The sequence below is a fragment of the Cottoperca gobio genome, chromosome 9 (genome assembly GCF_900634415.1).
Source record: "Cottoperca gobio chromosome 9, fCotGob3.1, whole genome shotgun sequence".
Taxonomy (NCBI): Eukaryota; Metazoa; Chordata; class Actinopteri; order Perciformes; family Bovichtidae; genus Cottoperca; species Cottoperca gobio.
Window position 1 is genome coordinate 5,591,254 of NC_041363.1, and position 16,195 is coordinate 5,607,448.

At 43.2% G+C, this 16,195-nt stretch overlaps 1 protein-coding gene across 1 annotated transcript in view; it reads left to right on the forward strand.

Annotated features, from left to right (window-relative positions):
- Positions 1 to 15,708, forward strand: part of dtx1 (deltex 1, E3 ubiquitin ligase) — a 37,767-nt gene extending 22,059 nt beyond the window's left edge. The window contains exons 4-10 of the mRNA XM_029440185.1: positions 5,771 to 5,832; positions 6,397 to 6,558; positions 8,079 to 8,140; positions 8,297 to 8,455; positions 9,423 to 9,584; positions 10,829 to 10,918; positions 11,215 to 15,708. Of these exons, the coding sequence (XP_029296045.1) occupies positions 5,771 to 5,832; positions 6,397 to 6,558; positions 8,079 to 8,140; positions 8,297 to 8,455; positions 9,423 to 9,584; positions 10,829 to 10,918; positions 11,215 to 11,439 (922 nt within the window). The 3' untranslated portion in view covers positions 11,440 to 15,708. The remainder of the gene's footprint in view (positions 1 to 5,770; positions 5,833 to 6,396; positions 6,559 to 8,078; positions 8,141 to 8,296; positions 8,456 to 9,422; positions 9,585 to 10,828; positions 10,919 to 11,214) is intronic.
- The last annotated feature ends 487 nt before the right edge of the window (positions 15,709 to 16,195 follow it).

Below are 16,195 nucleotides of genomic sequence, written 5' to 3' on the forward strand. Positions count from 1 at the left end.
CGTTGTATGTTGAATATCTGGATCTGTGTGTGTGTAACCACGTTTTGTTTTCTGGTGCGGATGTGTGCACAGGCAGGCATGTGAAGAGGGCTCCGGTGTAGCTGTGGAAACCTATTTGCCGTGGAGGCAGAGCTCCACTGGGGAAGAATGAATAATGGATCAAGGAAAATAGGGAGCTTCAGCTGAGCGCTCTGACCTCGGAGCGATTCAGCGAAAGGAAGAAAAGAAGTGTGTCTCGCGTTGTAACCGATGCTTCAGTCCCTTATCCTGCTTTCTTTTACGAAAATAAACCCTTTCCTGATTTGATTCCATTTTGTTCTCGTCGCTCATGGGGAGAGACACACTTACTGCATGTTTGAATAATACCGTCCTTCAACCAGGCACACATCCTTTCACTTTCTGTGGCCTAATTCTGTGTCACTGAAAGGAAACGTATACGGTTTTGGCGCTTCACAGCAGGCCGTGACCTTGTTATATACAGCGAGCAGATGGAAAATGATGCGTCTCAGTGCATAGGTTTATGTGATAGAGAAAAGCAGCATGGGATGACCCATTCAGCGACAATCTTTCTGCATTTAAAGAATTCAGTGAAAGCTCAGGGGAGCGTGGAGTTGGGGAAGAAATGCAACTTTTTCGCACAAAATGTACGGAGCGAGTGAGAACGAGAGAGAGAGAGAGAGAGAGGAAGAGACTGGGGGTGAGATGGAGTGCTTTGGTTCCCAGGCGAGTGGCTTGACATACAGGATGAGTGTGGTTAACATACACACAGCAGAATATAAGAGCTCGCACATGCATAAACTGAAATGTGAACACATTCCCACAAGCATGCTACAGACTGATATCAGAGGAGCCCACACACAATGTCAAACCTCAGATGTGTTTTTCACACACCCACACCATAATATAACTGGCGCAGGGTGCGAGGAAGGTATTTGGCACGCCGTGGCTTGTTTACATGAGTTTTATGTTTCTGCTTTACATACGCAAACGACCAGACTCTGATTGCAAGTGTATTCCTACCATATTAATATACGCATTTGCATTCAAAAACTACCCTTGCACATGATTGATGTCATCGGTCCATACGCTAACACAGCACAGTATCTTTTTATGACCCGTGTATCATTGAAGTCTACAGATCAAATATTGATCTTTTTTTATTGTTGGCTGTGGGTTATAAAAAGGGGGGGGGGGGTGCTTCATGCATCTTGCGTGCACAAATATTAGAAGTGGCACCATCTGCTGGTTCACATCAGTTTATCTTATTACAGCTCACTGTAGCACAGCCTGCCGTTACATGTTACCTGCTACAAACTAAAGTATAGTATGTATATAGTGACGACGGATGCAGGCTTTTTTTATTATTGAGCTCACACACTATTCACACGGTTGCCAGAAACAGGAAAAAGTTATAAGGTTATGTGTCCATCTTAACTATTAATTATCCATGACTGTAAGTAGAGCTGCAACTGATGATTTCCATTAGAAAAGCACAAGATTCTCACATTGCACGGTGATAAGAAGTGATATTATTAATCATCTGTCTCTTTGAAAGATATCTTGAGGGTGAGGGAACAGAAAGAATGTCACAAGATCTTTTTTTTGTCAGCCAAGCCACATCCTCTTGTGCTCTTTCTTCATGCAAATTGGTATAACTGAGTCGAGACATGCTGTGTGTGTGTGTGTGTGTGTGTGTGTGTGTGTGTGTGTGTGTGTGTGTGTGTGTGTGTGTGCGCGCATGTGTGTTGGCTGTGTTTCCGAGCTCCACTCTGCTTGTGTTCAGACTGCTCGTCTGAGTGTTGGCCGGAGGGCTGTGCGTGGAGTGCAGAGATCATTATCCCTCAGTGGGCTGCTCTGACGCTCAACGCCAGATTCAAATTCATGTTTGAAATTAATTCATGAATCATGAGAGCTCATATGGACCAAACTGTCCAATTTGGAAATTCTTGCAGTCATTATTGCTTAATCCTCAGGACGTTCAGGTGCACTGTAAAGTGTATTACACGCGTTGTAAACCCCCCACAGTGTAGCACGTCTAGGGCTTGCCTTTGCTTCCCGCTACTCGCATCAATATGCAATTAAGCACTCCTGGAGTTTTCTCCCTGCAGCCCTCTTCTCACTGTCTTTATGGTGCATAATCAACAGATGAGGAGATATTAGTCCTCCGTCAGCACTTTCCTAACTAGGCCTAATGTTCTCTATTTGGGGAATCGCATCGCTCTCGGTCTGATTAAGTCCTCAAGGAAGCTTGGAGATTCCCCCAGGAAAGGAAGGATACCGAGAAAGAAGCAGAAGAGGGACAGCGACCCTTGTGTCCTGACCTGACAGGGGCCATAATTAATGTAGTGTTAATGGGTTAGGTATGTAGGGGTTGGATTTTATAGGTCAGAAATTGTGGCATTAGACGTGAAAGATACCGCCATAGGAAATGGAAATTCCTCAGCAGCACACTACTGTCCTCGATCAAAGGTTTTAGTGTAGCCAAGCTCGACGGACAGAAGCGGGAGCGAAGAAGTGAACACAGGTCAGGAGGAAGAGAAACATTTGAGTTGGCGGGGCGAAAGAAATGCAGAGGGGACGAGCGTCAGTCTGGTGCCTTGTCGAAACTCGCTGGAACCGAAGCGTTGTGGTGGAAAGGCCAAAGGTCTGCTCTTGTTTACGCTGACGATGAGGTATAATTGCTCGTAAGAAGTGAGCACGAGCCAAAGCACCCTGTTGTTCAGGATCATTGGATACTCTCTGCATTGACTGTTTAAGCATAGCAATAAGAGATGAGTAATGACAATGGATTTTGATGCACTCCCGATGGTGTGAGAGTGAGAGGAATAAGCAGCACAGAGGGAAGATCAGCATTAGGGATCGTCAGTGTGTGAGGAGGTGCCATGTGTCTCAAGACAGACGGGGTCATGAAAGAAAGGAAGAGGTGCACATTCCTAAAAATCAAGTCAAGAGAAAAGAGCGTAGCGGAATGAGATGAAGGGTGGTGCACACAGGCTACAGGTTGACTGGCTGGTAAAGGGCGCAGCCGTGTACAGCAACAATTTCTGTAGTGCACAGATAGATAAGTACACACTTTACAGAAAGAACGAAGCACAATAGGAAATCGCCTGCAACCATAAACACAGTGCAGATTAGTGTGTTTGTATTTAGTTGGTTGTGCAATCACACAGTGTGCAGCTGTTTCATCAACATTGCCTGTTTATTATGCAATACGCTCTCCGGCGGCTGATAAGCGAGATCTTTGCCAGAATTGGAAAGCAATAAAGATGAAAAGCATTTCTAATGAATGTTATGTTATGGATCCTTGACAGAGCCTCTGTACTGTATGCTTATAGGAGTGTGTAGTGTGTGCAAAGTGTGCAGACGGCACACACAATGACATGGTGCTAAGAGCTCTCATGGCGTGCTGTCTAATTATTTGTTTGATCACAGCGCTCTCACTGAACAGGCTTGATTATACATGCATTCATAAAGGGAGGCGTCCTGTTCATGGTGTGTTTTGATTAGATTTAGGCCTAAGTGCATGTGCAATTGAAGGAGAAAGTCTCTGCACCTAATTAGTTTTTTATTGAGTACCAGATTCTGATTTAGCAAATCACTTTTCTACTTTTGATATTCATGTTTCATAAGGTGTTTGTCACCTCCTCTGCCATAAACATGTTCCTCTGCAGTGAAGCAGAATAGCCGACGCTGCTTCTATAACTGATTGATTGGCAGCTGAGTGCTGTGAAGTATCGACTGGTTAGTTTTTGTTGTGAGCTGCGACCGCAGCAAGTGAGTTCACCCGTCAATTCCTCCGCTGCAGTTGAAGGTGCGAAATCACTCGCTGATATTAAACCTGTCTCGGTTTCACTTCCCTGAATTCAAACATTCTGACGGAAGGTGTTTATCACACATCATGTTTCTGTGATTTCATGTCTTTTGATTCGCATCAGTTGTGCTCACAACAGGAGGAAGCTGATCCTGGTCTCCGGTCCACTGGTGTGAGACGCAGTGTGCAGTGAGTCTCTATCAAAAACAGCGATTGGGACACATCAGCCTCAGCCAGGCCTCGTGTCCCTTTCTGTTATTGCACTCAGCTTATTGAAGGGCTTCCCCTGGCACAGGAACAGAGGCTCTCGCTAATATCAAAGCGGTCTCTTCATGCGGATTTGTGAAACGTCTGAAGCGCTGCAGGGCCAAAGATCTCAGTTGCTTCATGGTCAAAGAGCAGGAAGATTTAGAAGTCATGTGTTCAGTCATGTATGATATACTGAGATACATGGCTCAGTGAGCCCCATTTACACCTGTTCACTTCATGTGACTTTTATCTCCATCTGGTCAGAATGTGTCGCAGACCATCTCCTTAAAGGGATAGTTCGGATAGTTTGAAGTGGGCTTGTACGAGGTATAGTCAGTGTATTAGCTCGGCACACATTTTCTTGCTTTACCTTGCCATGAGACAGCCATTTCCAATGTGGAACTGAAGCTGTTCTATCCATCTGTGCTCTCTTCATCCCACCAGACTCCATTGACAAAAACACGGAGATGCTGGTCTACTGCGGCCTGGATCGGTTAGTTAGTTTTATTCTGTGACTTTAGCTGTTTCTCCAAACTTGGGTGCGTGCCGACCCCCTTCTACTATAGCTAAAACACTGACTGTGGTTTAGTATCTCACACAAGCCCACTGCAATCAATCCGAGCTATCCCTTTTTAAGTGGTTTTGCTCATTATAACTGTGGCCACTAGGGGGTGCTGCGAAGCATTTCTTTAAATGAGTGTTTTATTTAATTGTTTTGCACGTAAGGGTACACATAACTTCACACAAGCAGAAGTCAGCGACTACCCATGATGGGTAAGTGTACAGAGGGTTCATCAGAGCCTATTATTATAATTGGCAGAAACAGAGGCTGCACTAATTTACAGAAATATTTGAAAGATGCTATGAAAGACATCCACACACAGGAGCTTCTGGAAGCTCAAAATTGCAAGAAAGTACCAGGTGTAAACGAGGCTCTTCTTATCCTGAAGCTGAGATTTGACTTGTTGTTCTCGGGGCTGTCCAACTAACATGGGGTGCAACGTTCTTCTGGCTTGTTTTCTGAATTGTAATGTGATTTTAAAACAAGATATTGATTGTGATCAAGGAAAGGAAAAGGTGTTCCCGAGCTCAGCTGCTCCACGGCCCTTTCTGTGGGATGCTGGTTGCATTGAGGCTACGGCCCTATGAAAAGAGAATGACTGATTCGTGTGCTCATATTAAGCCCTCGAGTGCTTTTGATTGCTCTGCTCCACAGATTTGAAAGAGTGCGCAAGTCAACTGTTTTGTCATCTGTGTTCTCGGTGAACTTCAGCCTCTCCAAATGTCATCCTGAATCAGGCTCTGCCGCAGTGCTTTGTACATGAGTCAAGCTGTCTCATCCCATTGCAGTTGTCTCCGTCTCTGCGCTGAAGCACATGTGACATTTTAACTTGAGCGTTTTGTGTGGCATGTAGGGTAAAACTGGCTGCTGTTCTCACTTCTCTCAGCTGTGGCATAACAGGCAGTGATGCATGATCAGGACAATTTACCGTCCATTTTAGAGGCCACCGGGCCATTTAAATATAGATTTAGCTAAGAAACAAAAACAAGAATGGAATGGCACACAGAGGAGATGATACGTGTTTTCTGGAGCTCTTGATGTCTCCAAATGGCCACTAGAGGTGGTAGTATGAGCCTGAATGAATGTATGATGTGAGTTGGTCACTTTCTGTGGTCATGAAAACATTAGTTTGTTCTTTCCTCTTGTAGGGTTCCTGCCCTCCCAGTGAAGAACCTGACTGGATCTGGACCAGTGCACCCAGCACTAGCAGGTTAGTCAACATTCATTGTAGGGCTGGGCGATATGGCCAATACCTTCTATGGTGATTTATGTCATTTCATATCTCAATAACAATATATATCACAATATAGCTATAGTCTATATGAAAAAAAACACATGGTAAAACCTATTTGTGTATACTCCTGGGTTAATACAATGAGAAAATGTTTCAAGTGAAATTATAGAGGGAAAATGTACAGCTGTACACTTACTGTTTACATGCATGCACACAAATACAGAGTAATCACACGAAGACAATCACTTGATTTCAACTGAGTTTGATCAGATTTACTCAGTAAGTATGTGCTTGATCTTATCAATTTAGTCGACGTAATTGGGTATCACGATATCTGTGATATGTGATTTTGAAAGACGAGAAATGATCACATTGAATTATCGCCCAGCCTTAATTCATTGAACTAAAAAGAGATTTGTTGTGGTCAAACTCTTATTGATATTGAAAGACATTTACAATCAGTGCTTTCTCCACTCGTGTGTGTGTGTGTGTGTGTGTGTGTGCGTGTGTGTGCATGTGTGTGTTCTCCATATGCATCAGGTATGACAGGTATCCTGATGTGCGCTGCAGGTCTGCCGGTTTGCCTGACTCGGGCCCCCAAGCCAATACTGCACCCACCACCCATTAACAAGAGCGACATGAAGCCAGTGCCAGGGATCAATGGCATGCGCCGCAAAACCAAGAAAAAGCACCTGAGGAGAGGTAAGATGGACGGGGATCAATGAGAGGAGAAGACAGTGGAAATGCTACCATTGTATTTTATATTGTGTTGGTGAGTCGAGGAATAGACCACTGATGGTCAGCAGACTTTGTCTTTGCAGGATGTTTCCGGATCATCATGCTAACAAAACCAAAGCTGTTAGTTTTTTTTTTACAAGGCTTTTTAATTGTTCTTTAAATGCCTCCCTTTTCAGCTCCCTGAGGGTGTTACAATAAATCTGAACTCACCCATGGTCGCTGGTGATGAGTCAGGAAAGCATGCCTTTTTACCTCTCAAAAAGCTCCTATAAAATGTTATGATGATTGCTAGTTCGGATTTATGAGCAAATGCAGTGAAAGTGTTACTGTAACAATTTTATAGGTGTTACACCACATGCAGATCGACAGAGGCAGTTGTCAGGAAAGTGATTAACAAGGGAGTGTTGTACTGAGCGGGTTTGAGAGGGGATCTGGTGTTTAGTGGGACGGCTTTGTACTTGAATAAGTGCTGGTCGATGGAAGCCTTGGAAATGGCCGGCCTCCCACAGGAGTCTTTGTCCTAATTGATCAGTGAGGCTGTTGGGCTGCCGTCGCTGCGCCGTGGTTGTCTTCTTCAACCCTTCAGAGCAGACGATGCAGCAGCACTTTTATCTTACGGGTCCCATAGTTTCCTATGATTTACTAGGAAGGTGCTGATATGTGACTGTAAATGAATGATGACTAAATATTTCGCGGGGGTTGGATTGAGCGGCATATTGAGGAACAAGGCAGCAGCCAAATGTGCCGACCTGTATGTGCTGCCTGCAGATAGAGTGTGAACTTGGATACTGGAGGGCTGCGAGGGGAATGGAGATGTGTTTTTTCTCGAGCAGGGAGATTTGGGCTCATCCTTCTCTGCTTTTTGTACAGAAAAAGGTCAAAGAGGCTTTTGATCTCGCTAATGAAGCTATCAAATAGCAATTGAGTCTTTGCTCCTCCATTTTTTTTCCATTTTCTCTGCTCCCTCTCTTCACAGCTCTCTGTCTTCCCTAGCCTTTATACCTTAACCTTTTTTTCCTCTCTGCACTTCTCTCCCTCCCTCTGTTCGCTGGCTGTCCCTCACATGAACAGACAAAGGCTCCGGGGGGAAAAGAGGTTGCCTGTAAGCGTATTAGGGGTGTAAGCTGTGGGTGTGCTCTCAGCCTGGTTGCACACGGTGATTATCAGAGAGTGTGGGGATGGCTGGGTTATCTGCCAGTTTGAAGGTGACCTCCTCTTTAACATCACAGACATGTATACTACATTCACATGCACACTCGCAGTCTTTTATCAGGAAAACAAAGTGGGGCTGCAGTCACATCCAGGCCAGAGCGGCCGCTGAAACTCGTGAAAGTTTGTCATTCATAATGTTCTCTTCCATCCCGTGGTCCATCTTGTCCTTTATTTTGCATATGTGCTTGTGGCGTGTGGGTGTAAGTACGTGGCAAGGATTGTCTTTTCTTCAGCGGTCAACTCATCTCTCTTATGCTTTTTTCTATGACAAGGCAAAAGCCCAGAGGATGTGGTGCGAAGATACACCGAGAAGATTAAAGTGGTGCCGGATGAGGTAAGAAAAACACAAAACAAATGACTTAAAAGTTGTGTGCCCACCAACAACAGATGCACTCTTTGACCGCGTGATGTCCTAACCGAGTGTGAACGTCTCATAAATACACAGTCATGTAGAATGGCAGCTGTAGTATTTTTTGCTTGGCTATTCCAGGACTGTACCATCTGCATGGAGAGGTTGGTCATGGCATCAGGCTATGAAGGCATCCTGCAGCACAAAGGCATCAAGCCAGAGCTGGTGGGCAAACTTGGCAAGTGTGGCCACATGTACCATCTGCTGTGCCTGGTGGCCATGTACAACAATGGCAATAAGGTAGGTAAAAGCTTGTGAGCCAGACGTTGTTATGATGTCACTCTAGGCTCAAATTATAAATTGTGATGTCCTACCGGATTGCATTGCACTGGCAGATGATCAGGATTCAACATAGCTGTACGCAGATGGAGATCTTATACAGGCTCATCAGATCAGTCAGACTTGACAGCTTTGGTTTGGTAATGCAGAGAAAGAACATACAAGCATATTTAATGAGCAGCCATCAGTGTAAAATTAACAATAGTTAGTCTGATGATATCAAATAAATGTATCTGTTACTATGAATCAAACAAATGGCAGTATATGTTCTCACTTGCCTCTGGTGGTTTACAGCCATGGAGACAGTTTTGGTTTTATTTGTCCAGGATTTTTGAGATTTAAAATGTTCAACGGGAACAATATCCTTATTACTCTCAATAACTCCCAGAACACCCTGTCACTTTTCCTGGGGACATAACCAGCACATTGTTTCTGGAAAGACTTGTTGCTGTCGATTTTAGCTGTATTAATAGATTTTTAACCCCTTATAAATTTGACATGTCTAAGGTATTAGCAAGCAGTTGCCTATTCACACATCCAGATGCAGAGCAACATTAGCATTTATTGTAGGAGTATGTAAATCTTTTCTTTTCGCTCTTGTTTGGTCTCCCGACTATATCTTCTGCTGTTCTCGTTATCTGCTAAATGTTCCATTTGGTTTACTAGCTAGTTGCTATCTTTGTCTGTCTGCTGTTTGGGGCTGGGTAGTTAGCGTACAGAACCAAAACATTACATTTGTAGTGTGTAAAACCAAAACAATGAGCTAAAAGGCTCCGTAGATCTAAGCAGAATTGCAGAAACCCTAGAAAAGTTGATTTGGGTGAACTGACTCTTTTTAAAGGGTTATGACACTAAACAATAAATCTCAACCGCATCTTATTGTATAGTTAATGTCATGCCATTGTATGTATTTGTTTATTCAACCCAGGATGGCAGTCTTCAGTGTCCAACATGCAAAACCATCTATGGGGAGAAAACAGGCACCCAGCCTCCTGGGAAGATGGAGTACCACGTCATCCCCCACTGCCTGCCCGGCTACCCAGACTCCAAGACCATCCGCATCGTCTACGACATTCCTGCTGGGATCCAGGTAAGAACTGTGTCACTTCGCTGAATCCACCATGTTGCTTTTGTGCCCTGATCCGTTGTCTCTCATCTCTTAATCTGTGCCCTCTCTACAACTGCTGCTTATCCGCTTCAGTTTGACAGGCGGTTATCAGTGCAGGAAGGTGAGATCACAGAGAGGTTCTGGGCAGAGAGAGACACTTCACCACCATCTAAGAGTTTGCAGGGTTTTTCAGTAATGAATTCATCATTTAGGATACAATAAATAGATAGATAGAGGGTTTACAATTAAAATAAAAACCGATCCAATGACGGTCTTTTTGAATCTTCATCACATTTACAGTGGAGAGGAAAGGATGTTTTTGCAGCCTGGGTCGGTGAGATGTATAGGTTGCGTGTTTCATCCTAACTGCTGAGAGGAGCTTTAATAGAGTCAATAAACCGACCAGAGGAACAGGCTTAGTTTCCCAGGGGACAGAGAACACTGGGGGTGACCTGTTCAGCACAACATTTCTGCAGCTCTCTCTTTCTCCTCTCACTCCTCGGTCTAAACTCTAGATATCCCAACGTGTATTTCTTTAATGGACAACAGCTGAATGATATTGGGAGTTAAAATCTCCGAAGAATCACAGGAACTACTTTTTGCTCTGCGTGTATAAATTAAGTATATTTCTTCTGATTTGTTGGATTGTCTCATGTACTTCCTGGTTAAAAAAAAAAAAGAGAATCTCACTAGAAATAAGGAACATTATGTGATTAATTTCCCACGTCAAGACAACTGCAACACCCCCTCCTCTTAGAGGATGGCCTATCCGGACAGTGGCAGTGCCAGTAGGACTAGAGCATCTACTAGGGGTGACTGGCTACAAAAGTGGAATTGTCACCACCAATGATTGCCTTAAATGTATAGTATTTATCATATTGATTTGAATTATTAACTCACACTGATGGACATTTATATATTGTGCTGTTTCATGTAGTGTATTAGTTGTTATGTGGTTGTTATTTTGTCCACCTGCCCCGGGATGCAAATTAGAAGCTTCTTGCTAACTCTGGTGCAATTACTTTTAAATGTTTGCCAAATAATGTTTTATAAACTATAAAATAAGCAAATGAGATGATTGGATATTTACAGTAGCATAGTTTCTTTTAAATGGTAAGCTACTTGAACCATAAGTCTCGTCAGGGGAGTCCTGTTGACATTTCCTACACAATAAAGTCGTAATTAGAAGAGGAGTTGTAACGTTTGCTCTTCACATTTTCCACCAGACCAATGAGCACCCCAACCCCGGGAAGAAGTTCAGTGCAAGAGGATTCCCTCGACACTGCTACCTCCCTGACAGTGACAAGGGCAGGAAGGTAAGCTCTGACACCGGTACAATGATCTAACACTAAAAGCTCACAAGCTTTAAAACCATGCTGCATGCAAGTGTGCTTTCCTTCAGAGGGGAAAGTGTTTCTGCTTCTGCAATAAAATGTGCTTGTGTTTTTAAGATTTTGCTTAACTAAACCTTTAAGTTACTAATGTAACCCTGGTTCTCTGAGTAGCACGGGAAAGCTAAGTCATGTTATGAAAGGAGACTAACGTTATTGTTGCTTTCTTCTAGCTTCAGCAGCGTAATGACTTCCTTCTCTGCCCTCTTTTGTCTCTCCAGGTCCTGAAGCTGCTGATCATGGCCTGGGACCGACGCCTCATCTTCACCATCGGCACGTCCAGCACCACGGGCGAGTCGGACACGGTGGTGTGGAACGAGATTCACCACAAGACAGAATTCGGCTCCAACCTGACCGGCCACGGCTACCCTGACCCCAAGTACCTGGATAACGTCCTGACAGAGCTGTCGGCCCAGGGGGTCGGCGAGGACAACCTGAAGGACTGACGGCCGGCTGAGCTGGTATACAGGATCACAACCCACCATGCCCCGCCGTCTCCCAGACAACAGGACGCTGCATGACGGGCCAACAGGCAGCCGACAACTCTTTACTCTCCACAAACGAAAATACCCTGCAGAAGTGGTGGCACAAGAGCAACGCAAGCAAAATAAACGACGTGGTTTATGGTCGATATTTTTGATTTGTACAACCTAAGATCCCCCCCCCCCCCCCTCTGCTGTCTCTTGATCCATGCCTTGAGCATGTTGTGTTCATGCCAAATGTTCTCAGAGTGTTGACGAATGTAAAGACAAGCTGAGATTTCTGTTTTGGTAAAAAGGTATATAACCCCTTCTTAGATTGAAACTGAAGTTGTTCCTCTGCGCTTGATGAGCGGCCAAAACTATACGAAGGCATATTTGTAAATGCTGAACTCCAGAATGCATGGCCCAGACTAACGCTTCATAATGAAGGTTGGGCAATTACCTGCAATCGGGTGAGGCGTCTATAGATCAGTTGTTGCTAGATATTGTGAAGAGAAATTTAAGAGAATTTCAGCATTTTGAATTAATCCAAATGAATTGATTATTTGCATCCCCCCCTTTTCTCTTGTAATAATTATTGTCCTGTAAAAAGTGGTGGTTTTGTGATTTGAAGGAGAGGATTTGGGCGTATTTTTGGTGATGTGACAGTAAAGTTGCACTTGGCATCTCTGACATTTTCCCCTTCTAAAACTTAAGGTCAGTGTTCTCTAAAAAAAAAAAAATGGAAGTGTGTTCTGTAGTGCATGAAGTAAACTCCAGGGACAAAGGCTATGAAATATTAGTGTCTGGTAATAAAGCTATGTTGTGTGGTTAACCTTGTAGACTGTCTTACGAGAGGAGACATGACATATAGATGAAACGAGCATCTTACCAGTCAGTTTGATGCTTGTTATGAGCTGTTGTAAATGAACAGGCTGTGGTTGTGAAGTGAGATTTTCCACGCTCCAAGGGGAAATTCATTTGTTTTGTTGACACACTGATGACGCTGACCTCTCTGAATATTAAGCCTGCGTTATTTTTCTCCCCCGTTGGAGGCAAACCCAGGAGTCGGCACGATCCATCATGCTGACCATACACGAGAGTGTGATTGCGTGCTCTGAGGCAATAATATGCAGGCTTGAGGTCCTTGAGGAGAAAAGCTGAACACACTTCTGGCAGATGGACGCTCTCCCTATGAGATCCATCTTAGGCTCCTGCTCGCCTGCAATCCACAAGTCTCTTGTGAGCTTGTTTGCTGCTTGTACAGCGAGCGGCGAAACATCTCATTCCCTGTGTGAGCTCACTCAGAGTTGTTTGAGACAAACCTTATGTACCCGCCCCCCACTTTCCTCCTCCTCAGCAGCAGCAGAGCACTTCATTCTAGCAACCATGCAACTGGGGGTCTAATACGTAGTTAGCTGGGAACCATTTTTTCCTGCGCTCTCCATTTTCCCCCCTCAGATGTTATGCCTGTGAGGTAAAGAGCTTTTGAAGATCCTTGGTGGAGATCTTGCGCTGCTTCTTTACTCTGAGATAAAAGATAAACCCAGTGCTGCATAATTCTCCATAATTATATCTGATCAATTTTAATGAGCGGGGGGTGTTGATGTAAGGTTTATCGAGTGGGCACCCAGCTGGGAGCTTAACTTTAGAGCGAATCATAGTCTTCCATAGAACTTTGAGGCAACGTTTTTGTTTAAGTTTTAGGAAAATGTACAACTAAATCTGTCTTTTTTTTTTTTTTTTTTTAAGTTGATGTTTATAAACCGGCTTGCGATGCTTTGAGAAATATATATGATATACATTTGCAGATGTGATATACCTTTAAATTCAAGCTCAATTTGAGTCGATGGTGTAAGTTTAATTTATTTTTATACTCTTCTATATAGTAAATATATAAAATTACCAATTGTCCCACATATCTATACACAGGCACATGTTAACATGAATACATAAAATCTGGCAAAGATGAATTTGTCAGTATGTCAGGGACTGTTGAAATATGTACGACATGTTATGGACGTCTTATATTACAAGTAGTCTTAGCGTATGCTGCTGTCGTTACCTTAATGTAGAATCTGTGTAGTTGATCCCGTGGGACAGTAAATGTGTCTTTATTATTGGTGGGGGAGCTTTAGCAGCATGAAGATGTCCGTTCCCCCCAAATGGGCCATTTCTCTTTTTCTACTTGTCCAGAACATGGGGATGGATGCAGTCAGCAATCTTTATTCAGTTTGGAGGTGAAAGCGGCATGCCTTGGTTGAATAAAAGCTACAAATAGTTCTTGGTCTTTGTTTTAGCTAACTGGAGCAACAGATTGGTGCGATTGACCTCAGTCAGTTGTCAATCTAAGTATACTGTATAAATTGTTTTTAAAGACCCTGAAAACCTATTGTCTCAAGCATCTTCTAACCATGTCTCACACAAACATACAATTTTCTCCCAAAGATAGAACAGTCTTGTAATTTTCCGTGAGATTTTTTTGTATTTATGTCCTTGCTTTTCTTAAGGTGTGTAAAAGCACAAAGCAAAGCGTGTTTTCGCATGGCGTTATTCCCGCAAAGTCAGCCTGCAATGTAACGTACCGATGTCTGAAGTTAGCTCACAAAGTACGTTCCTAGCTAGCTAGCTAGCTACAAACGTTAGCTGTAAGCTAGGTCTTTAAAGTGCTAAGCTAGGCACGTTAGCTTTTAACTGCTGATTTAGTCATGAGTATTTGATGTTATAGAGAAATACTTTTGTTGTTTTAGATTTTAAACCAAGTTTTCAGGGGCTTTGAACTACTTTTCTGTGTATGCTGTGTTCAACTTTCTGGTGCCTGCACAGGCTAAAACAAACCACTAAAAGTATTTGTAAGTGTGATTTTTTACGCAGGTGTTGAAAACAGTTTTTGTTTGGCCTGTTCCATCTCAAGTTTTCTCCTTCACAACCTTTTTGACTCCCTTTATAATACGGGACAGCAAGAGAGAATGCTTCCAACCTATCAGGGAATTTTTTCCATGTTGAGTAAAGTTTCGTTAACCAGAGAAATCCAAATGTTTGCTTCTTCGACTTTTCCTTTCCATGTGTCGGCCTTGTAGTAGCCTACGGCCCTTTAGACTTTTCAGGTGTGTACAGACTTGTATGAAAATGACGAACAAAACATGGTTTGGTATATTTGTCTGATTAAAGAAAGAGGGAGATGGTGTTTATGCAATTTACTATTTTTAAAAGATCTAATACATGATTTCTGTGTAGCAAGAAGGCAGATTCTTTTTGGTTTTAAATGACGATGGATGTTTTCTTTATGGGGTGCCTACCTCCAGGATTCGAAAACAAAGGGGTCGCAATCCGAAGATGTTCACACGCTATGTATTAGAAAACATATATTTTTGATGTCTTTTTTTGAATGATGATTGTCTCTAAAAGAACTATTACATAACATTGCTGTATTACTCTTATTAGGATTCATTCCATACTATTTTACATTTGAATAGAAGTGCGACACGGGGTGAACTTTTATCATATGAAGTATTTACAGTACTCATAACTGCAAACTGTACGTCTCTCTCTAAATGATACCTTAACATTGTGTGTGGATATATTGTGTGTTTGTATCCATTTGTCTGTGCGTGTGTGTGTGTGTGTGTGTGTGTGTGTGTGTGTGTGTGTGTGAATGTGTGCCGAGTCTAGTAAACGAATCTTGGGTTCATGTCCTTTTTAAAGATGCAGTAATGTTCTCCGAGAGGTGCATGTTAACCAAACTGTGAGCAGGTTTATTGACAATGCATAGCTTTTTGCGTAAGAAAACATCAGAGCTTCTTTAGAGATATCACCCAGGTCTTCTGGGGATTTAGCACTGTGGTTTTGCATCTTACTCCAGTTAGTTAGAAAGGTTGTTTTCCTCTATCGGGATTTGATTTACACAGATGGGGACGAGGCAGCGTTTGGTTGTTCTCCTCATTCTTCTGACGACATCTAAAACATCAGAATGTTTTGCATTTGAAGTGCCCATTTCAATTGACATTTTCAAATCATGATTTGTGTGGTTTAATTTCTCTTAAGCAGTGTATACATATTGCTATTTAAAATGGTTCACAAAGATAAACTGAGATCAATTAAAAGCAAGATATAGAAAGACATCGATTCAACTATAAAGGGCTTCTTAATCTATCGGTCTTTATTGAATTGTGATGACCTTGTTGCATGTTTGTGTGTTTCTTGTGGAAAAATAAATGTGCCCTGGACAGGGGTAGTTTGTTTGAACTTTTGTCACCTTGACTCCCCCTCGTTTCTTTGGCCCACTATGTGGCATGTTCGCCTTCATTTAGCTCCAGTTTCCTTCTCTTCAGGCAGATCTGTGCTCTACACTTCTTCATACGGTTATACGTGCACTTTGCTGCAGCGGTTCTCGCTGGTAGTAAATCTGCTTTATGATCCTTCTCTGTCTGTGGCTGCTGTATGTTGGTGCTGTGGTGAAGAGCCGTGGTTGGTGAATACTAAAGCAGGCTGTTCTCCATCAGCACACACCCTCTTCCCTTCAGAACTGACCCTGCAGCTCAGGGATCAGTCTCCTCCTAACAGTTCCTAAAGCCCCTGCCCCGCCTCCTCCCAGCGCTCACCTCTCACGGCTAATGAGAGGGAGACTCTGCGGCATCACTGCAGGTAGGTCTGCTCTCATTAGCATTTAAATAAGGCCAGGAGGAAGAACGGCTGCAAACCTGTTTGTGTGGCATAATTTAACATTAGATTCTTACTCCTG